Raw genomic sequence first — 22,493 nt, forward strand, 5'->3', positions numbered from 1 at the left:
TCCCCAGCTTGTCGCGGTCCTGGTTTTGTTAGCTTTTTACTCTAAGCCATGGGGTGGACTGCCTGCCGGGACAGCCCCCGGTCTAACAGCATCTCCGAGGAGTGCTGCAACTCATCTTGGGTGTAACGACTTTAATGCTTTTGCCATGTCCATTACAATAGGACACAAGACGTACATGTGCGTGATCCTGCAGGAGGGGAATGCGGGCGGTTGGTGGAGGGAAAAATTCCTTCTATTCCCATACTTAATATTGCTCAAGGCTCCGGACTAGATTAAAAAGGGTGAGTAAGCAGAATCCCTGCCAGGGAAGTTGAGCTATCCGGGATTGTCAAGGAGAGGTCTGAAGGAATGTCTTGAGGAATTAAGACAGGAGCCACACGGAGCTTTCCCTCTATACTTATTTTTTATTTGCCCTCCTATGAATTTATAAGCATGCTCAGTTCATAGAAGACCCTTTAGAAGGAAGAAAGCATCAGTGTATTTGGAGAAATCGGCTCCTTAAGTCAGCTGAATAACCATGCAGCTACTTGAACGTTTTGTTTTGTATTCCCAAAACAGGCTAGAGAATATACTGATTAAAGTTTTGTTCTGTTGATATTGGTAAAGTTGGTTCGCATTCACGTTAGGAGGATGACAGAGTCAACTTTGAGATTATTCTTACGAATTTACTTTTAATTGTAGTACTTTGTGTGTTTATATTGTAGTATATGTACCTGCAGCTGATGCATTTAATTTTTCCATATATTAAGTGAGAATTATGGAATTTAAGGGTTTATATTACAGAGGTATCATTTTCTTGGGAAAATTGCAATAAAAATATAATATACCCTTCACTTACTTGCCAAAAATTAAATTGTAGCTCAAACATGAAATGCCTGATGTCATTCCTACTACCTAAATAGCACTCCTTTCATTTTTTTAGGAGCTTGTGATGTCATCAGCTGAAGCGAAAACATCTACCTCATGACCTGGCATGTAAGTGAAGGGGGAACTGATATTTTAAAAAAAAAAGTGTGTGTTGGTGTTTACAATGTGTAAATTGAACCTATATACCTTCAGCATTCAGATATCACCTTTTAAATGAAAGCTTGGTGGATTTTAAAGGAATATAAAGTCTTTTAAAGGAGAGGAAGTCATAAAAGAGGTTGTTAACAATGAGGTTCCAGCCTGCAGAACTCCCTGTAATAATTTCAGTTAAAATCTATCTTGATGTACGCCGTAATGCTTGGAAGGCTGGTAGGCATAGACGGAATAATTTTATCTTACCACAATATTTACATGTGCTGCTTCTACTCCTTTTTTATTCTGTGCTTCTTTTCTGGATATAAATTTTGATAGTTGTGATGAATACATACTGTACATGGTGATACCCTTCCTAAAATTAAAAACTCGGGTTGTGCACAAGGTTTAGCTTCTTTTACGTACTCGGATACTTCGCAGTAAACTTCCTGCAGTTTTGTGACACTTCTATTTTTTTCCCTTAAGTAAGCAAAAATATTTCAATCCTCTGCAGAGGCGTTTTCAGAGATTTTTTTTTTTGTCCGCCTGCTTTCTGCCTTTCTTTTATGTGGCTTAAAGGATTAAAGTGCAGTCATTGCTTTGAGGGGCTGATGTCAGCAGTGAGCTGGGTATTCCTAATTAGTGCCAACACCTGTACCTCATTATGAAGCCTCGTTGAAGCTGTCCAGTGAACCGAGGTAGCCGGTCTCTGTTGCATGTCTCTAATGTGATTATAAAGCCCTCTCCTGATGCAAGTTTTATTACTTATTCAACTTTTGGACTGATGTGGAAAGTGACGCTAAGCTGAGCCATTTGGCTGGCTACCAAAGATCATAGGGAGTGGCAAAGAGAAGGGATGCAGTCATCTCAATTTCAAGACTCCTGGTTCAAAGCTTGCTTCTGCTTTGACTGTTAAAATAAAAAAAAAGGGGGGGGGGGGGGGGGGAGGTAGGGGAAGTGTTCTTTTTTTTCTAGCTTTCAGTATCAGATACTCTGAATTTAGAGACCAGATCTACAGACTCCAGCTGGGCTCTGAACATCTGAGTGCAGTTGCTATTGTGCATAACCCATTGATTTTCTGCAAATAGAGCTTTGGCCTTGGCTACTCTTGCACCATCCCTTTGTCTTCAAGGGGTCAGGGCTTAGCAATTCTTTTCTACACAAAACCGGCATTGGTCTCTCCTCCCACCTGATTCTGTACTGTTAGCAGGGCTACAATGCAATGTGCTTTCCCATTGCAGCTGGAAAACACGACCTCAGACAGATTTGACTAATAAAATTAATGGCTCAGATGAGGTAGATCGCAATCATGTTTGGGCTTTACAGACAAAAGTTTAAGCACAGTTACTTTTTTTTCTAAGTAGTTTAAGTAGGTTTTTAGGAGTTCAGCTTACAGAATTCAAGCATGTAGTAACACAATGCTGGCTGCAGGTTTTGGGTTATTTCCCTGTGACTGAGGAGAGAGACAGAATAACTTCAGATGTGTATCTTGGAAAGATTTGAGATAATAAACCTGTAAGAATTCACATGAAAATACTGTGCTAGTTACCCAGATTTGGAAAAATGGAAGGAAATGGAAGTGTAGTGAATTCTTAAGTTTCAGACATGGAATTAAAAGTCTAAAGGATTGAATCTCTGCAGAGCAGAAGTCTTGGAGGGAGAAAAAAAAAAGGAATAATTAAATAGGCATAAACTTTTTTGTGTTTTTCTGTATTAAATATTTGTTGGCTTACTCACATGTCACTTACAAGAATGTCTTACTGGTCAGCTTCGGGAAAGCTATAATTCAAGTTATTCCTGCTTTGTAAAAGTGCTAACCATCAAGCTATTATATATTCTGATTTTTGGATACTTTAAAAGGTTTTGGGTCTTGAGAAATTCTCACAGCCTGTTTGGTTTTGTGGTGGGCTTTTGGGTTTTCTGTTTTGTTTTTTTTTATTTATTTTTTTAATTTCCTTAGCTTAAAGTTGATCTAGCCATTTTTAAGTCCTTGCAGCGCATTCTCTTTAGTGTTCTCATAGCTTTGCAAGCTTGACTGCAATATCTAGAAATGCAATAAAGCATTTGTTTGCAACTATGTATGTTGGTAGATATTCATGTTAGATTTAGACATGACTTACAGGAGTTGGGAATAGGTATAAATAGGTGTGTCTCTGCTACTTTGTAGCAGATATTAAAAATGACAAGGAAAAAAAGGCAGAGTAACAGGTTTCAAAGCAGGCTTTTTTTTTTTTTTTTTTAAATAGTTCCTTAATAGCTATATGAAACTCCAGGAGGTTTCACCAGTGAGTTTAATAATGCTTAATGGTGATTTTAAGACTAAAGCGTTAACTGTATAGAAGGTGTGCCTGTGCTTCCAGAGGCAATAAGGTAAGGCAGAGGCTGCTCTTTCCTTTGCACAGGTTTGTGAGGTGCAGCAGTAGTTTGTGTGTGCGTGCGCACATGTGGATGTGCACATGCATGCATATGTTTCAGGTTGTTCCAGGATGCTTTTTGTTTCTCCTTTCATTCTTTTGGGCTCTCCAAAAGAAAATCCTGAATGGATAGTGCCCTAAGGTGCATGTAGGCTATATTTGCACACCATGTTTATTTATTTATTTATTTATTTTTAAATAAAAAGGCATAAACTCTAACACACTGGGAATTATCTAATCTTTTACTTAATCATTTTGACCAAAATAGCCCTCTACAGTGAACAGCGATTAAAAAACTCTTCAGGGCAACAGTAAGTCAACTGTCAGAATCTCTGGTTGTTGTGCTTATCATAATCAGAATCTTGTCTGATAAACACGCTCATTTCAGTATTTACCATGGCCCTATAGGCCACCTATCCGATCTCTAGTCTGCAGAGGTCAGGTTGGGAACTGATATGTTAAAAAAGTAAAATAAAACCCATCGCACAGAGGTGAACTGTTACGAGTAAGTCTGGTTTCAGATGAGCTCCCTTACTGAATTAAGCCAATTACTGTCTCTGATAATGGTCAACAGTGGACACCTAGGGAAAGAAAGCATTATAAAGCTCATACAGACTCTGTTTCTTGTAAAATTTTTACTTGGGGATTTCCGGCAGATGGACATGACATATTGTGTTTAATAGCCCTTGTCCTCCATTTGCCTAACTCTTTTCAATCTGTTTACTTTTCAACCCCTGCAACATCCCGTAGCATAGAGTTTCTCTAAGTAATTTTGTACAAGATTATTTCTCCCCCCCCAATGACTTTCCTTTGAAGCTTGTTCCATAACTTTGTGTGTCTTCTGGGCCATGTGTGTGTGTGTCTTCATGGTCTTCTGGGCCATGAGAAGCAGTGAGTAGTCTCTTCATCCTGTTCACTTCTTTTTGCCACTGTTGGCAGATCTCTTCTCTTCTGCATCCTCCTTTCTCAGCTGGGTAGTCTCGGTCTGTTTAATCTCTTACCCGAAAGCCATGACACGCTTCCCTTAGAGCTGTAGCTGGAGGTTCAGGTTCTGCAAATACTTTTTCTCCAGTGGTGCCGGAGGAAGGGAGAAGATACTCCCTTGTTCTTAGCCCAAATGAGTGATCTACTGGTGTTGCTCATCCATAAAGCTTTCTCCATGTGGCTCAGTGGGTGTAGCAAATGAAACCAGACAGGCTTGTATTGGTGCTTGTCGCTGCGGCTCTTGGGCCTTGCCAGAAGGATGCCTCTCTTGTATCAACGTGCAGCTCTCCGTGCTGTTCTCCTCCGACAATAGTTTCTGCTACAGCTGATTTGGGAATGCCCAAGGACCCCATTTTTAAAGGCATTCGATTAACGTGTGTGCGTTCATCTTAAGACCTTTCAGAAGTGTCCCACAGGTACTGTGGCACGGCTGTGTGTGTGTTAACTGGGAGCCATAGCTGGCGCTGGGGGAGGCAGCAGTGCTCGGGCTCCCCTCTGGGGACGTCCCCGGGAGCGGGTGGACCGTGCCCGAGCTGCTCCCGCCTCACAGCTTCGGTGTGAACAACCGGTCACTTCTGCTGTTGCAGAGCTGGGGGGTGGATGGTGGAAGAAGAGTCTCAGGTGGCTTTATTCTGCTGCGGCCTGAGCACAGGTTCAGTTGTGCCTTCTCTCGGTTGCAGAGCCCCTGATAACCGATGCAGCTGCGGCCTGCCCGGTGCCCTGCAGCTGCGCAGGGTAAGAGCCTGCAGAGAAGGAGGCTTCTTTACAGGTTTATAAAAACCTCACTGACCAAATGGAGTTGCATGTACAAAACACATTGGCTGTGCAGGTTTTGCATTGCATCATGGAGTCATAAGAGTGACTCTGCTGTAAAGGTGTTTTTGTTTTGTTTAGTTTTATTGTTACATTTTTAATCATAATCTCTCCTTTTCTCTCCCTGTTCCTCAGCAGAGATTTTATTAATGCTCTTGACAGCATGGGATTCAGGTGCAGCAGCTGCAGCATGTTGTGGGCTCTTACCTAGGAATAAAGATGTGGTGAGACACCTCCCTACTTCCACAGCTTGTAGGCATTTCCCTTCTTCCCAGTACAGGAGCGGAGAGTGGGCAGAGGGACTTGCTTTGGAGTCAGATTCATTATATCGCACCCCCGCAGCTTGGGAAGGTCAGCTGTGATAGTTCCTTATCCTCATAGGATGGAGAGGATAGTATTTTCCTGTACTTTCTGATTCCACTTATTCAAGTACCAGTGCTGTTTGTGATCCACCCTGTGGGGCGGCACCTTTTTTCCTGTGCCAAAAAAAGGCACCTGCATTTACTCACTCAGATTCAGCACAGCTCAAGTAGGACGTGCTTTCCACTAGGAACAGTAGAAGGGTGGTGGTCTAGTCTTACTCATTTTAATCTTGTTTATTTAGTCAATGGGGAGGAAGAAGCAGCAGGAATTTAGAGGAGTGTTAATGGTCAGTCCTGATCAGTGTGTTGCCTCATTCAAAAAATATATAAATACTTCAGCTTTGCCTTGGCTGTTTGATGAGAAATTGAACCTTATGTGGTCTTTAGGATGCATCTCTTGACTGCTTTCTCAAACAAGATGTGGCATTTTAGAAACCTTGGGCAAGTACAATCATCCTTTGGTTCCCCTTTCCAGGGCGGCGTCAGCCCTAGTGGACAAGTGCACGATTTATTTTGTCATTGCTACACCTTGCGTTACGACAGGAAAAAAATAGTAATTTTTCTTTTTGCCTCTGCTCTGTACTTTAAAAATGGACAAACTTCAGTGGTCACAGTATCTCTTTCACGATGTCTTCCCACCTCAATTTGGTGATAAACCCTATTTATGGTTTTTATAAATCTGTTTTAAATCTGTCTGACTAAAAGAACCTTCCGTGTCTTTGGTTGTAGCACATAACATTAATTGACTGGCCATTAAAATGAATTTAAATTCATTAGTTATTAAGACAAATATTGTTGTCTTTTTTTAAAGTTTTTTAAACTAAAAAGAAGTGCTTTAACAAATTTTCTAGTAAATTTTTGCTCATGTTTTGATGTGGAGAACTAAAATAATAGTGCAACCACATATAAGTGTCTCGTGTGAAATGCTACAAAATGCAGTAGGATGTCAGTATTGAACTGATGATTTGGGACATTCCGAATATTATTTTGAGTTCTGGCTGTGACAGTGCATTCCCTTTAATTGTTCCTATCCAATGATCACCTCGGTGCCCTTTTTTTTTGCTTGAGGAAAGCTTTAGCATCCAGAATGTTTATTTTCAACTTGTAAATGAAAACCATTTCTTGTCAGATGAGGAAAGAAATTATTAACTTAATGTTTTCTATAGGAAAATATTTGTGTTCTTGCTTCCCTTATCCTTTAAGTAGAATATAAAGACACAACTTGATTTTTCTGTCTTTTGCAATCCTTTAGGTTTTGTTAGTGATGCAAAACTTTGCAGCAAAGCGGTTAGCCTCTTCAAAGCATTATAAGCAAGAAATAAATGAGTCGAAACAGATAAAACATTTAATGCAGGCTGCTGTTGTTGATTCTTTTATTATTTGAGATGTAGAAAAAAACAAACCAAGAACAATGAAACATACTTTATTAGCAAGTACCAAAAAATTAACTGATTATTTTAAGCGAGTATCTTGTAGGATATGAGATCTGTTGCCTGTGCTATTAATAGAAGAGTTGTTTTTCTTAATCCCGAATAGTGCATACGTTTCTAGATCCTTCCTTCCTTTGATAATGTTTCCTGCCTGTGTTCCTACCTGTGATACTAGTTCCTTACCTGTGTTTTGTCATGAAAGCAGGCATTAGTACAGCTGGAGAGCAGTGAAACAGATACGAGTGGGCAACTGCTGTGAGCATCAGACAGATAGGGCAAAGTGGCAGCTTCACTTGAACTAGTGTAATACTAGTTATTGCCTGATTTTCAATTAAGTAGTGATGCGTCTGGGTTTTGGTTTTGGTTCTTTTTTTTTTTTTTTTTACCACCACCACCTCCCCTTGCTGTGGTGCAATTTCATCGCTGTACAAGAGCACAACAATACTTAATGACTTAGTGCATCACAGGGATTTTTATTCTGTTCGACTCTGCGTGTGCATCAGCAGGAGGGGCAGCGAGTAGCGCGGCTGCTGGATATGCGCTTGGAAGACCTGGATGCAGCTGCCTGCTTTGCCGGGGGCTCCCCGCGTGATGTATGGCTGCTCCGCGCCGCAGCTCTGAAATGTCAGGGCTTTCAGTGCTTGCTTAACAGGAGCTTATCATGAGAGTAGGTACGGTAAAGACTGCAAAACACTTAGAGCCAAGGTAATGTGAATCATACCAGTTCTTAAAATAGAAAGCCCAGCTAAACGCTCTCTGAGGCTTTTCTGCTCAGTCATATTGGTGAAGCGTGTGCGTGCTGCTCCTGTTTCTCACCGGCACTTGGCACGCCCGTGACTGCAGTCTCCTTGCAGATGCAGCGCACGTGGCCATCTTTGGGTGTCGAACCCCCTGGGGGAGCTCCCAGGCAGCCGGCTCCCTGTTTACCCGGCTGAGCACTGGGTGCGATGAGCTGGTACTAGTCCGTTTTCAGTAGCACTATGTCCGCACCAGTCTTTCATCAAAGCGGACGTTGTCCTTAGCTTCGTCTTTGAGTAAGTACACATGGGCTTGTGGGTTGGTTTTCTTTTTTTTTTTTCTTTTGCCCCTTGGTTATTAGATGCCTCAGAGTTAATGTCAGGTACAAGTTTTCTCCTGAGGGAGCCCTGTAAAACAGACAACACGCAATCAGTAACTGCGTCCCCCCTGCCGAGCGCTCTTCGGAGCGAACTCCCTGAGCGCGCAGCCGGGGTAGGCGCTTTTCCGTGGCGCTTGGTGCATGCGCGTAGTTAGAGGGCTGTACGCAAGCTATCCCTTCCCTGCTGGGGGTTTCCTTCAGGCATCGGTTAGCTGCTGCGGAGTTTCCAACAGCCTGACAAGAGGTGGTTGGTTTGTGTGACACTGGCTTGAGGAAACGAGAGCTGTGATGGCTTCCCTCCGGCGACATGGCGCTCCTCCCTGCCCTGTGGGCCTGCCTGCCCTGACAGCCACCTTGGCCTCCGGCATCCACCCGCTGCGTGGCAGCCGAGACGGCGGCGCTCCGCGGGCTGCCCGTGTGTTTAACGCCACCGTGACTTTCCTGCTGGGAACTCATTCCTCGTTTCGTGGCGCTGGGGGCTCTGTCGCTCCCCCAGGGAGGCCTGCCGGCGGCGAGGTGGGCCCAGCCGGGGCGGGCAGAGGGGGAGCGCCGGTGGGGCATCGCGCCCCCTCAGCCCTGCGCAGGCAGCCACACCGAGCACGGTGCCCTGCTGAGGGCGGCGGCTCCCGTTCCTGAGGGCCGTGCCCTCCTTTTGGCGTCTCCCCGGGGTGGGAGCGATGCTGGGAGGTGGGTGAGGAGCCGGGCGGCGGGTGAGGAGTGCTCACCGGCCCGCGGCCGGGCAGACGCAGCTCAGGCGTGCGAGCGCGGCGATGCCAGGCAGCGCCGGCCTGGTGGTTTCAGGGGAGGAAGGCCTTTTTTGCTTCTTTTCTATTTTATTTTGAAAGCAGGCTTTCGCTCAAACTCAATATGGTATTTTGAGGGAAGTAATTTTTTTGTGTGTGTCCAAATCTTTATTGCTGTTTTAGGAAAACAGTAGTTCTGTTAATAAACAGCTGGTGTAAAAACAGGGTTGTGTTCAGGAGCAGAAAGTAATTATGAGGACTGAAATAGAGAGGAGCAGAACCACGTACGTATTGGTGTATTTGCTTGAATTAGTGACAGTCTGATGTTTTTTATTTCTTTAAATTGATTCTGCCCAGATCGGTAGTGTCTTCAGGATGCTAATGCTAAAGCTGAGGTGTTTAGTGAGCAGAAGTATTTCCCCGTCAGCCTGGCCGACCTGGCTGCTCTGTGTACAGGCCAACACATGCAGCTTGCTTCAAAGACAAAAATAAGGCTGCTCGGTCACCGCTGGGTGTTGAGGAAGCACAGGGAAGATTTAATTTCTTTCTAGCCTCTTGGAGAGTTTCTGTTGAGGTGATGGTGGTGCTGCGTGTTGCTGGTGACTTGCTCTTCTGAGAAGGATTTCTGATTTTTAACAAGCTGCTTGGCATGAGGCGATTTAGCTGAAGGCCTCTGGTGGAAATCTGTCCCCCCCACCCTTGCGATGGGTCAGCGCATGGGCATGGCACTGGAAATTAAAAGATGCGCTTCTGCTTTCAAGGTAGGAAAGGCAGTTGTACTTGGGGTGTACTGTGTTTTATTGTATCATCAAAGCATGTTATAAATGTGAAGTAGCATCACTTACCCTCTTTTTATACTCACAAAGCAAAATGATGGGCATTAAGTGCTTTGCACTAGACTGAATGATGAATCATCATCGTAGAAGGGCACACAAAATGATGTCAGGGTTCCCTTTTGGCCCATAATCCACAAATGAATGCAGGGGGGGATTATATTTGGGGTTTCTTCATCCTAGTTTTATGATCTATCAGCTGACTTCAGTCTAGAATTTCAGGGGATAAGTCATGCTGGAAGATGATATTTTGGACTTCTTTTTTTTTTCTCATTTTCAAGCCCATGGTGACCTTGTGGTAGCTGCCAAATTGCCTTATATAAAAAGGTAACATATAAGGAAAACAGAGCTCAAGACTACATCTAATTGCTGTTGCACTTCATACAGACCCATGTTACTAGACAGATTTCTGTAATATGCAGTTCCTTGCCTACTAAAATTATTTCTTTACCTAATGACAAAGGAAATGGCTGTTGTTGGTAGTGCTGCTTCTAAAAACCGGTGCATTCCTCCTTTGTTGAATTACAGATTATTATGTTGACTAAGACTTAGTATGACATAGTAGCAAGAAAAGTTTTATTTTGTGGTAGGCCCGGTACAGTCTTCAGAGAATAATTCAAGAAGATTTTATTTTGGGGGTGAGGGGAGGATAGGATAGATGTGGTCACTCTGTTACAGAGTTCTTAAGTGGAATAGGGTTATAGTACTAATTTTTAAAAATTTTCTGGTTAGAATGAAATAAAGAAACAGTGTTACTTTTTTTTGCTGAACTTCCTTTTCTGTGAATTTCTAACCTTTCAAACCTTTTCACTGCAGCAAATATTGCTAACCCAAGTTCCAAGTGGGTGTTTTTTCCAGTTTATATAGCTTTTATGCGAGATTGGATAGGATATTAAAAAATAATAATAAAAAACCCAAACACGAGTGATCTCTCTTCCTCTAGTTATTTGAAAGGTTGTATTAACTCTACTCATATTTCGTAATTTCCCTGGCAGTTGACTATGAAATTTGACCTATTTAAATGGGTTTACTGTACTACATTTCCTGGAGACCTTTCAAGATAATTTGCTTCCTAATCTAAATTTAACAGTTACATAAACCACATTTTGGAGAGTTGGAAATTTCTACCTACTGCCTCTGCCTTTTTTTTTTTTTTTTCTGTAGACAAGCCATATTGTAAAAATGTAAGTACCGAATTTTAATCTGAGATTTGCATGTAGCTTGTCATTTGGTTTTCATACATAGATGCTGTTTTTCTTTTTAATAAGACAAAGTAGGTTATTTTTTGTCCCACTTGAAAGTTTCCTTAGTGCTGTGGCCAATTCCATTTTTGTCAGTCTATTTTGAAATGTGAAGAAATAAAATCTCACAGGTCTAGGATGTATTTGCATTACAGTTCCTTGAATTTCTTGGTTGTGTTTTCCTTCTGTATAGGTCTTAACAGGTACCGAGTAGCGTGTGGATATGTTTAACCTTTCTCTGCAACAAACTGAAGGCAGGAAGGAAGGACTGCTGCTCCTTGGAGATACTGTTTTGTTCAGAAATCTTGGCTGGATTTAAGGATTCATTTTGTACGCTTGTCACTGATGTCTTGCCTAATATGCTGTGGAAATTCAGACTCTGAGATACCTCATCCTTCTTTCTGCTAACTCTGTTACTGATGAACTATGCTGAGGAATGTGTCAGAACAAGAGGATAAACTTAATAGTTTATTTGGTAAATGTAGTTGTTTACTCTGATGCAAACTGAAAAGGGAAAAATGTTTGTTGCTGTTGTTTCTGCGGCATTTGAAATGGGTTTTTGCTTTGAATAAGGCTCTGAAATTTTGTTAACTATCTGCTGTTTACATATGCTGCTTGACTGATTTTTTTTTTTTTTTTTCTTCTTCTTTGAGTAATGCATGGTAACTAGCTTTTCAGAAATGGGAAGTGCCTTAAGTCAGTGTAACATTGATTTTCCTCGGGGAGAGGTGAGAATGGTGGTAGACGGAAGTGGGTTTTTCTTGTTCACTTCAGCAGTGCGGATATTTGTGAATAAGCAAAAGGGAGCAAACATAATTTAGAAATCATTAATTACAAAATGTCTCCCCTAGATTTTTAGAAATAATCACTGTTATCCTTTTAGTCAGTTTCTTGCACATGCTGGCTGATATGTTGATTACTCTTAGCTTGGGATCCATGTTTAATTTCAGCCAGGTGAGTGCAGGATGGCTTTTTCCTGGTTTTCCTTGAAAGTGCAGTGATGTGCTGGATCCAGCATCGGTTTTGGCTCCAGGGCAAAATTCCCAATATGGGCAGCAGTGTTCTAGAAGCCAGGGAAATGCTGGCAGCCTGATGTTGCTGCCTGTGGCTGAGGAGACTGTGTTTCCTGGGGTTATTTTTGGTTGAACACCCAAAGGGTTCAGGGCATCTTGACCTGCGTTTGGGTGTTTAGGTGACAGCAAGGAATGAGGCCGATTTCTCTTTTTTAAGTTGTGGTTCTTGTCTTAAGCTATTGTGAGCAGATCAGGGATACGCCTGCAGCCATGGCTTGACAAGTCAGAAATGTGACAGGTGTGGAATATGGTTGAAGTTTAGGAACTGTTGTGGTAATTGATATTAAAAATGATGCCAGAAAATGTTCCATTGCAATAATTGCCTGGAGAGCTGAGTATGTTTTTGCTTGTGAGATGGTGATTTCTTCATGTCACTCCTGTATTTTTTAATTTTTGTTTAAAAGATCCCTGAAGGTGAGCATCTTCGGAATTTGTGTATGTTGTCATACAAGTGATCAATGAATCAATCAACTGTTGGTCCTTCTGTGGATTTAAAAGGGGGGGGGGGGGGGGCAAAAAAAGCTTTAAATCAAGGTGTGTTATGTTCTACTTTTAATGATCATTTTTAAGGTAATCTGTGCTTGACCATAAGGCTTGAGCGTATTTTCAATCCACAGCCAAAGCACTCCTACCTTTTAAGGTAAGTGACTCTGTGACTGGGAAATAAGGGTTTTCTTGGGACTTTTTGGGGGGGTGGAGCCATTTGTCTTTTTAGCTCCGCAACAACATTTCAGTGTTGAGTTGCTTTACACTCCTTGTTTTTCTTAGCTTGTACATTGGAACTGCTAGAAAGTTTAAACTTCCTAAACTAAGTTCTCAAAATTCAAACAAAAAGTTCGACGTGCACATTCGCAGAACGCCTAGATGAAGATAAAGGAAGTGGAAGGAGGCTGATGGTTTTAGCTGCTTGCTGTACAGTGTTTCCATCATGCCGGCTCATCTTTTCTTATCTCTTTTTTTCTTTGTAAGTAGCATCTATTTGAGGATGTTTTCTAAATCTCTTTTTGAACTATTCTGTGGAAAAAAGTATTTCTTGTCTGTTATAAAAATTTACTACCTTTTTCATTTTATGTGTAAAAATAATACTATTTACTTGATTCTCTTTTGGTGTTGCCACGTGCCATTCATTATAACTGATACTCTGAGGTAGGAAAAGGGCACTGGCAATCTCATGAATTTATTTCTCACCTTTTCATTAAGTCTTGATGCACACATTAAAAAAAATTGCGTTCCTTTATTCTAGGCTTTATTGTCACAATAGTTTTCAGGAATGAGGTTAGAAAAGGGACAAAGCTAGGATATATGAGAGATTGTACCCATTTCTGTGGGATTTTTCATTCTGTTTGTTTGGTTTGGGTTTTTTATATGCGTGGGTTGCCCTTTCTTTCTACATTAGCCCTTTTAGGGATATATGTGTGTGTGTGTGTGTATTTTTATTTTAACTTCTTCACAGTGGTTTGCAAGTGAAAAAACATAAATGTGATGGAAGAAGCAGGAACTGAGGCACAGGGTTGCTTGCAGCCTTGCTCTGGATGTATCATCTGGCTAATAGTGTCATTGTCTGAAGCTGAGGGACAAACTGGAGGGTGCCGGACTGCTTTGGGGGGAACAGGACTGAAGCTGGGGAAGGTTGACATTTGTTTCCATGTTGTCAGGTCTGGCTTTGCATCTCCTGTCTCTCTGAACTGAGCGGCTGCTGATTCTTCCGCATTCTGCAAAGGCAGGTGAAGGAGTGAGATGGGAGCTTTACCACAAAGTGGGTGTTACTTTGGGATCCCTCTGGAATGGCTAGGGAGCGGAAACACCATAAGCGAGCTGGAAGCTCTGTGGCAGTCCCAGCGTATGCAGGGGTACAGCAAAGGAGTCTCCTATTGGAAACAGAAGTGAAGCCCCCGGCAGAGGTGGTCCTGTTGAACGATGCTGAGGCTGTCACTCCTGCGTCATGTGGGGGCACGTGGCGAATTTGTAGCATGTTGGTCACTTTAATGACCTGTGTTAATGAATGCAGCACACCTGTGATTTGTTGTAGCTCTGTAGGCTCTTATTCACTGTTGTTGTGGTTAATATTACTGCAAGAAATCAGGCAGGAGTCCAGTACTATTACTATTCAGGGCTTTTACCCTGAGTGTTGCTTTTTCTGTTTCTGTCTGCTATGATGGAGGTGTAAATCTCTTGCCTGAGCTGCTACAAATCCACTTCTCAAATAGAACTTTTAATTTTTTTTTTTTTTTTTTAGTTTTGGTTTGGTTTTTTTTTCTTCTGTGGAGTTGTTGGCAGAGGTGTGCTTTCTGTTCTGAAGTTTTTGTTACACTTGCCGTTTCTGTGTAAGCTGCCTTTGAAGTAACCATCTCCTTTCTGCTTTCCCTGTTGCCCAGGCAGAAGTCCAGGTTTTCTGGGTGTTCCCTCCTGCAGTTGTCTCTCTCAACCTCATGTTTGACCCTGCTTTAATTGAATGTTCATGTTGTGCTCTGCAGATAGCCGTCTTTAGTACAGAGTGAAAAGGTTTTATGGCTGCATGTTCATATAGACTGTAAGAGATGAGAATCTCCTGCCATAAGCTTTCAGCACGTTTTAACAACTGCTCAAAAATTCATCTGAACATAAAAACAAAGCAAGCAGCAAGCACTTGCATTTCTTGCTAAGACATGGAAGTCAGGAATACCTCTCGACACACCTAGATGCATCTTTTCATCGTCTCCCAAGGTCTTGTAACATGCCCGATGGTCTGTAAGCCAAGGCTGCTTGGAACTGAAGACTGCCAGCAGAGAAGGTGTTGCCATGGCCAGAACTTGCTCCTTTTTAGGGAGGGTTGTATGCTCCAGGAGGCTGGGTTTGGCTGCTGGAGTACAAGCTCTCAAATAGGCAATACCATTTTATTTGCTCTTGATTGAAGTCCATGCTTTTAAACTTCATGAGTTGGCAAAATGAAAGCAGTCTCCTAGCTCTCCCCTCACTATCCACCAGTTAACTTAAAGTCTGGTGCCCCCAAAACACGTACAAAGACAAGCCCTTCTGGCCCAAGTGCCTTCTACCTGTTAAACAACTTTTGCCTAAGAGATTCATGGCAGTTTATTCATCTGACTGGTGCCTGCACAAGCCACCTTACGTTGCTAGCTGGAAGTGAAGTCGTGGTGTTTTCGATATTTTGTTTTTGATGTCGCTCTTCTGTTGGACACTGGTCCTTGTATGTAGCGTGGCTGCCTTGCCTCCCCAAGGTTGCTTGAGTTGTGAAAAGGTGAATTAATGTGAAATTAATTGTTATGTAATGGGAATTTATAGCTTGTTTAAGTGATACAAATGACACCTTCTGAGTCGTGTCCTGTTGACCATTGTGTCTGTCTGTCCTCCCACCAGCTTAAATACCTGACTCAGAAATTCTGTATCTACGTGCTTGAAAACCGCACGCATCGCTTCCTTTTTCAACTTCCAGGAGTGTGGGCCATGTCCTTTTATAACAGATAGGTCAAAAGGATTGTTTTAAACTTTGAGTAATCATTGCATTTAGATTCAGTAAACTCACTCTCTTAAATATAAAGGCTGCTGAAAATTTCCACTAAATTTAACACTTGTGCTGCAAACAATTCAATTACATTCAAAGCCTTTGGACAGGCTTCTCTTATCTGGAAATCTTGTTTATTCCATGGTCTTCGGATAATCTCAAGACCCGTTGTACAGTAACTAATGCGGAGGGTTTATCAAATGGGATATTTAGCTGTGTTGCTTTTTTTAACGGCATGTGGTTTTGTTTAAGAAATGAAGCTGCTTAGGTTTCAGGTGTGGCCAGGCTGGCACTTCTAATACTGCAGGGATTTCAGGCTCAGCTGTCTGTAACCTACTTGTGCCTATCTTCTGCTTTTAAAAAAAAAAAAAAAAAAAGGTTGTCTATTCTTGCAGAGTCATTTTTTACTTCTTTTCTCTAATGATCTGCTCATTCAATCCATTAAAAAGATAGGGGTGATTTTCATTTACTGTTATTAATTGTAAACTGTTATTGGTTCTTATTTAACAAATGTAACATTGAATATTACAGAATGGTAGTACTTATAAGAATGTGTATGGATTTCTGTTGGCGCTTGTTTAGAGTATACAGCTGATCACTATTTTGATCTTCTATTAAGTGGCGGTGCAGAATTTTCTTCTTCCCCGTTCTCTATGCATTACCTGTTCAAAAATCAATTTCAAAAAGCTCAGTACCTTTTTTTAATGGAACTGGTACAGCGCCACGGAAGTATTTCTCAGCGATACCCTTGATCACTTCTCAAACTTCTGAAAACCACATTTCTTGTGCACTAAGGGGTGATCAGGTCATTTAAATTAAGTGGCATCAGTCACCGTTTTCTGTGATTGTCCCTATTTAAAATCTGCCTTTTGTTTTGCATGGATACCTTTGACTTTTTTTGCCTCCCCCCCCCCCCCCCCCCCCCCCCCTTCTTTTTAAGGTGAGTTATATTTCTAAATCCTTGCCTTTCTGTGCATCCACCTTATTTCCTGGCCTCCACCCTTCTCTCAGCTAGCGACTGCCACCATGGCAACTCTTCCTCTGGCTGAACAGATGGGACATTGAGTCTCCTCTGAGAGCAGAGCGCCGCTCACGCCCTGCCGGGAATCAGCTGGCAGGTTGCAATCCTTTCTGCAAAAATTAAAGCAAGCTCTGCCCAGTAGAGGCATGCTGGTTTTGAGGGTGCTCAGTTTCACAAATAATACTGTGGTCTAACAGTTGCTTGCAGAAATAAAAGCGTAGTGGCTGAACTGGGATTGCTTCTATTGCTTTCTTCTGAAAGCTCTTCAGAGGAGCTTTGCCTTTAGTGCAAAGAGCTTGGCGTCAGTCAGCAGCCGGTGATTTTCTGGTAGAATGGTTGCCATCAACTTTTTTTTTTTTCTTTAGGATGCGTCAGGATGAAACGCCACAGGCATCTAAGCACCAGTGACAGTTCAGACAATGAGAGTAAGTAATACCTACTAGTTTTTCTTTGGTCTATCACCCCCTTGTGGTTTCCTTCTGTGGTTTGAGGGCAAACTGTTTCACCTCTTATAATTAAAAAAAAAATGTTTCTTGCTTGATTTCTTTTTGTGTTCTGTGGTCTTTGGTGTTCTGAATCCTGTTACAGGAGGAAAATGAGGTGGAGGATCCTGCAGACCTGGAGGGAGTTGAGTTTTGAGTCTACTTAGAATTTGAAGAGAAACTTGTATGCCTTTCACTTCCAGATTTGAGAAAAAGAAATCTGTAATTCCAGAGAAATTTTACTGTCCAGGGTCCTATTTTATAATTATTTTTTTTTAAAAGGAGTCCTGTTGTCTCGTGTTGTGCGCAGCCTCAACTTTAAAATTACTGGGGGTGGCAAGCTATTTGAGCATTGATACATTAGAGTTATAACCAGTATATTGATTGTTGTGTTATCTTGTACTGGTTCTTGATCTATTCCACTTTGGTCTGTTATACAATTTAATAAAGTTATATTTTAAATGTTCCTTGGCACATATCTGCCTGAGGTTGCATCTTCCCATTTTATCTGCCAAAAAAACCCCTGTATGGCAGGGTCTTGTTTGTTTCTTATAAACCTGTGCCTATCTAATAACTCTATACATAATGATGATTCATTGTCATATTCATCGCAAGTCATCAATGTGTCCTGTACTGAAATAACATTTTTTCCCAGAAATGTCTAGACATCACACTACGATTTTTTGCATCTCTCATCAGCACGCTTTAGTATCGTTGTGGTTTTGTTTGTTTTTAGCACTTGCAAACTCTGCCCTTGGTTTTGCTCCTCCTTCCACTTTGTTAGAAAGGAAATGAAGGAAAGTGGTCTGCCTGCTCGTTTCTGTTTGCTCATGCTTGTATTGGGCAGAGCAGAATGTACCCATAAACTCAATGTGCTGTGGTTTTACAAAGAACGAGTGGAACAGGAGGAGCTGTAATCAAGCCTACAGACTGCCTAAGAGTGTTTTGCCCACGTCTTGTCAAAAAATTATGATAATTGAAGAGATTGGAGTGCCTTGTGTTTTACTGAAAAATTAAATGAATTGAAACGAGCTATAATGGTCCTTTTTTTTTTTTTTTTTTTTTTAACAGGTCCTTCCACTTCCTTTTCTTCTTGTTCTAAATACAGGAGCAAGTCAAAAACACCAGCAAATGAACAAAAGAAACCTGCTGAGGTAAGAACCAGGGTTAAAGATTGGTCGCTGGTAGTTTTTTGTCACGTAGTTTTAATGTTTCTGAGCCTTGAAATAGTGAGCTTTGAACTAGTGCCAGTGAGTCCTTTTGTCACCTGTCAAATTCTTCATGAAACTGTATTTTCCCCACTGCGCGAGTATTTTATAGGAGCTCTGGTGTTTGATGTCCCAAAATGACTTAATGGGATTTGCAGACAGTAACATGTAGTTCTTTCTTCCCCTGAAATTTAGTCTCATTTTGAAATCGAAAAAGCTGGGATAGTCTTATGATTTGATGCCACAGAAAGAAGTGGTTTGTGTGTATGTGAAGGATACTTTATTTCTGCCTTAGGATAAACCAGTGGGACACTTAAGTAGGCAGGATATGTATCAACAGTGCTTACTCATCTTCTGCCACTTTCTCACTCTTGGCTTTTTACCTTCAATAAAGCTTTTTTACTCTGCCATCCCCACCTGTTAGGACCTCTACACGTATCACCACTGTCACTGGATCTGTATTCACCAATTGAATAAATTGGCATTTATGCACAATCCAGTGCTTAAATCTGTCCTATCAGCCATTCCACTCGTAGCCCTTTTGGGGGGGGATTTGTTGGCTGCCTTCTCCAGATTTGATGCTTGCTTTCTTAAGGGCTGAAGTCAGATAATAACTGCAAATGGGAGAAATGTTTCTTGTAGCTAATTCCCCTTACTATCACATTCCCTCCGAAGGAATCCTTCAACATGCTACTATGACTGTTGATGCCTCAGGTTACTGAAAAAAAGGTTGACAAAACCCACTTCACTTCTCTAGATTTTAAAGCTGAGCGTTATGTCCCAGAAAGAATTTTGTGTGCTATACCAGCAGCTTTCTACCTGCTTAGATACTACTGTGAGAGGTTGCATAAACTATATAGATTGTGCTCATACAGCAAAAGCTATTCAGCAAACATACTTGATGCTTCTTTTCGAAATGCTGCTAACTAGATGAGTTTGGTTTGGTAAGAACAAGGTAAATGTTACAGAACATGTCCTTTCTTTGGAAGCTTAATTTTTATCACAAGTTAATTGAAGAAAACTCATTGATTCATTTCCAAAAGAGAATCTTGCATGAATGTTTCAATGAAACAAAACTGACCAGAACTAGCTACATAGTGTTTTATTTACAGCCACCAAGAAGGTTAAGAAAAGCTTAGTATGCTTTTTGCCTTTAAAAAGTTGGTCTGAGGATTATGGTTCTATAAGAATTTTAATCTTGAAACAGCTTGTGGCTACTGAGGTCTTGTAATTGTTCCTCATGTTTGCCTAGGCAGTAGCTTTGTTACTAGCCGAGCTGGGCAAATGGGAACTGAAACACATGCACTGCCAGACTTGTTGCTGTTTCAAGTACACCTCAGTGCTACTCCCTTACCCATCCCTTCTTTCTGCCCTTCTTCTTTCTGCCCAGCCATCCAGCTTTCTTCTTGTATCTCTTCCTCTTAGGGATTGTCCTATTACTGTTTTCTTTGCCTTTGCTCCATTCTGTCTTTATGTGCGTACGTACATTATAAACAATAATTATGAAGATGTGGTCCATGTATCTAGCATAAAAGTGTTCTGTTTACGTAACTTCTAGGAATCAAAATGAGCCGTGTTTTCAGTTCCTCCTCTTGAGATCATCTTTGCTGCTCTCTACCTGTTCCAAGACAAAATCTTGAGTCCTTTAATGCTTGAAAATGTGAAACTTTGAAGAACAAAATCTGGAATATACACTTGCAATTAAAAAAGTGTGTTTCATAACATCATCCTTCCAGTAATACTGGCATCTTTTTGTCATCTTTCATTTAAGATCAGCTGGGAGGGGGCGTGGGGGGGTGGAAAGAAATCTCAAACCTTAGAATACGTCCTCTTCTGGAGCAGTGTCCCAAGTACGATATTTAAAAGAACCCTGGAAAAAAAAAAAAAATAAAGTCCTCTGGCTCTGGGAAAGAGAATGGAAGGGAAGTTGACAGTAATAATCTCTACCGCTTGTATGTAAGACTCTTGGTTATCCTTCCAGTTTTTCCTTTCCTTCTGCTAGAAGCAAGCACTCCTTCCAACCCCTTGAAAAGCATATGCTGGAGAGTGTATTACATGAAATGCTGTTGTCAGCAGAGCATTGAAATTGATTATTTATGCACCAAGTGGTGACAAGGGTGTAAAGCAAAGACTGAAAAGAGACCCCACCACACACCCTTCCAAAAATCATGTTGTAATTCCACAAGTTTTTTGTAGTAATAGTTGTCCAGTGTCTATTAGGTAGAAATTTAAAATTTCAGGCTGACAGCATCCCTTTAGCAAGGGCTCTCTTTAACAAGTTGGCATTGCTCTCCTTTCATTCACCTCTGCTTGCCAGGCAGCAGGCTGTTTCTTGAGTTAGTGATGCAGAAAATCTAAAAGGTCAAAGCTATAAATAGCTGTTTGGGAATATTTTTGCTCGTGGTCTTCATACATTAATTTTTCTTTCATGCCAGTAAGCCTGGCTTTCTCAATTAAATTGTATGTGAATAAATAGGCTTTTTCCCACTTCCTCAACCATCTCCAGCCCAACCCAAGTACCTGGGTTCTCTCTCCAAATAAAAGCTCAGTTTTGGTACTGTGACCAAGAAGCAAGCTAGTGTATCTGTCTGTTGCTTCACAGGACTTGTCTGTATGTGCCATGGTCCTCTGTGGTCACCTATAAAAAATGACGAGTGGCTGCAGTTGAGGACTGCTCTGCCTTGAATTGCCTCCCCGGTGCTTCAGAATCGAGATGGGTGCGGGGATGGCCCTAGTGGAGAGAGGTCATCTAGTGTTACTGCAGGGCAAAGGGGTGCAGTGTTAGAGTGCAAATGTCAAAGCCCGTTCCCAGAGTCAGACTTACCCCAGGGGTTTACATCAATGCAGGTGGGATGTTACTGGGTTGGACCTGGGGTCCGCTTACCTCGTTCTACTCCTTGGAGAAGAAGGTGAGAACAAGGCAAGCCTATGACAACGCTTCTTCAGACCATGGTGTTTCTCTGCATAATTTCAAAAGCAAGACTGTGGTTCTTTCTTGGTGCTGCCCTTCTGGATTACAATCTATCACAAACTACTGAAATGGTGACTTAAAAAGTCTGCTATCCGATTAGCTTTATCATTTACTTTGAATTAAACAAATTGTGTTAAGGTTACAGGTACACCAGTTGTAACAATTTTTCAGACCTTTATGATGATGTTGGCCACGTGCCATTTGTGGTGTTGCCCCTCATGGATTTAAACCTAGACAGGAGGGGTTTGCAGGCCTAAGCAATAGGTTGTGTGGGAGTAGCAGGGTAGGAGGCATTTGGATGTCTGGCTCAGCATGAAGCCTGTACTTTGCAGTTTCCTGTCTCTGCGGAAGCTGCAGCAGAAAATGATGGCAGAGTAGTTGGAATAATTTTTGCAGGGAAAATCTATTAGCTGGACCATCCTGAATGACTGACCGTTTCTTTTCCCTTAGGCTGGTGGGGTCACAAAAGAGCCTACGAGATCTTTATGACACTCAAGCTTGTATATGTATTTTTTTTTCAGTCCTCTCTGCCTCTTGAAACTGTAAAGGAGTTAGCATTGTGCTTTTTTTTTTTTTAACCCTTCCCATGTAAGATTGCAGTATTTTACCTCTCTCTGCAAACAGGGATTTGAATCTCACAGCAATAGTAGTTTTTAATCCCTCTTTGCTGCTAGTGACAGCTGTGTTTTCATGTAAAACGTAGTTTGTCTTCTACAAGTAAATGGCCTGCTTTCATTACTTGGGTATGTGAAACTTTTTTTAGTGGCATTTAACTGCCACATAAATTGTAGGTCTTGATCCTCGAGGAGCACCCTCTAAGACTAGACTCTTGGCAGAAAATGCCTTTTTGCAGTTTGAAAGTGGTTGGGTTTGTTCTGTGAATGAATGGGCAACGTGGTTAAATAGTATTGCTTTGCATGTACCCGTGCATAATAGCATAGGAGACTGTTACCTTTATGCGTGTGCTTACCTTAGAAAATTCTGAATTAACTTGGACATCTGTGCAGGCTTCTCAAGACCTCTGGCGAATGTGCCTTATGCATTTCAGTGAGCTGCTTTTTAGCCTGCTTGGGTTAGTTGATTAAAAAAAAAAAAAAATTTGCAATACTTTTGTGTAAGTCAGAGGTGCAACCTCATTGGTTATTTTTATGACCTTTTTTTGCTTTGAGATACTGTCTCAGACTATTTGAACTCTTTAGCAAGAGGTGATCCAAATGCATAAGGGCATGGAGAAGCTTGCTTGTGAAAAGGCTGAGCTATTTTACCTTTGGAAGTGAATGAGCAGGCGTAACAGTAAAGTATG

The 22,493-nt window shown here is 41.6% G+C and overlaps 1 protein-coding gene across 1 annotated transcript in view; it reads left to right on the plus strand.

The window, feature by feature from the left end:
• Window positions 1–920: 920 nt before the first annotated feature.
• Window positions 921–22,493, plus strand: part of LOC309604589 (regucalcin) — a gene marked incomplete at its 5' end in the record, with an annotated part of 71,383 nt that continues 49,810 nt past the window's right edge. The window contains 3 exons of the mRNA XM_082338037.1: window positions 921–975; window positions 16,895–16,954; window positions 18,083–18,165. Of these exons, the coding sequence (XP_082194163.1) occupies window positions 16,906–16,954; window positions 18,083–18,165 (132 nt within the window). The remainder of the gene's footprint in view (window positions 976–16,894; window positions 16,955–18,082; window positions 18,166–22,493) is intronic.

This window comes from Platalea leucorodia (genome assembly GCF_965183815.1).
Source record: "Platalea leucorodia genome assembly, chromosome: 2".
Taxonomy (NCBI): domain Eukaryota; kingdom Metazoa; phylum Chordata; class Aves; order Pelecaniformes; family Threskiornithidae; genus Platalea; species Platalea leucorodia.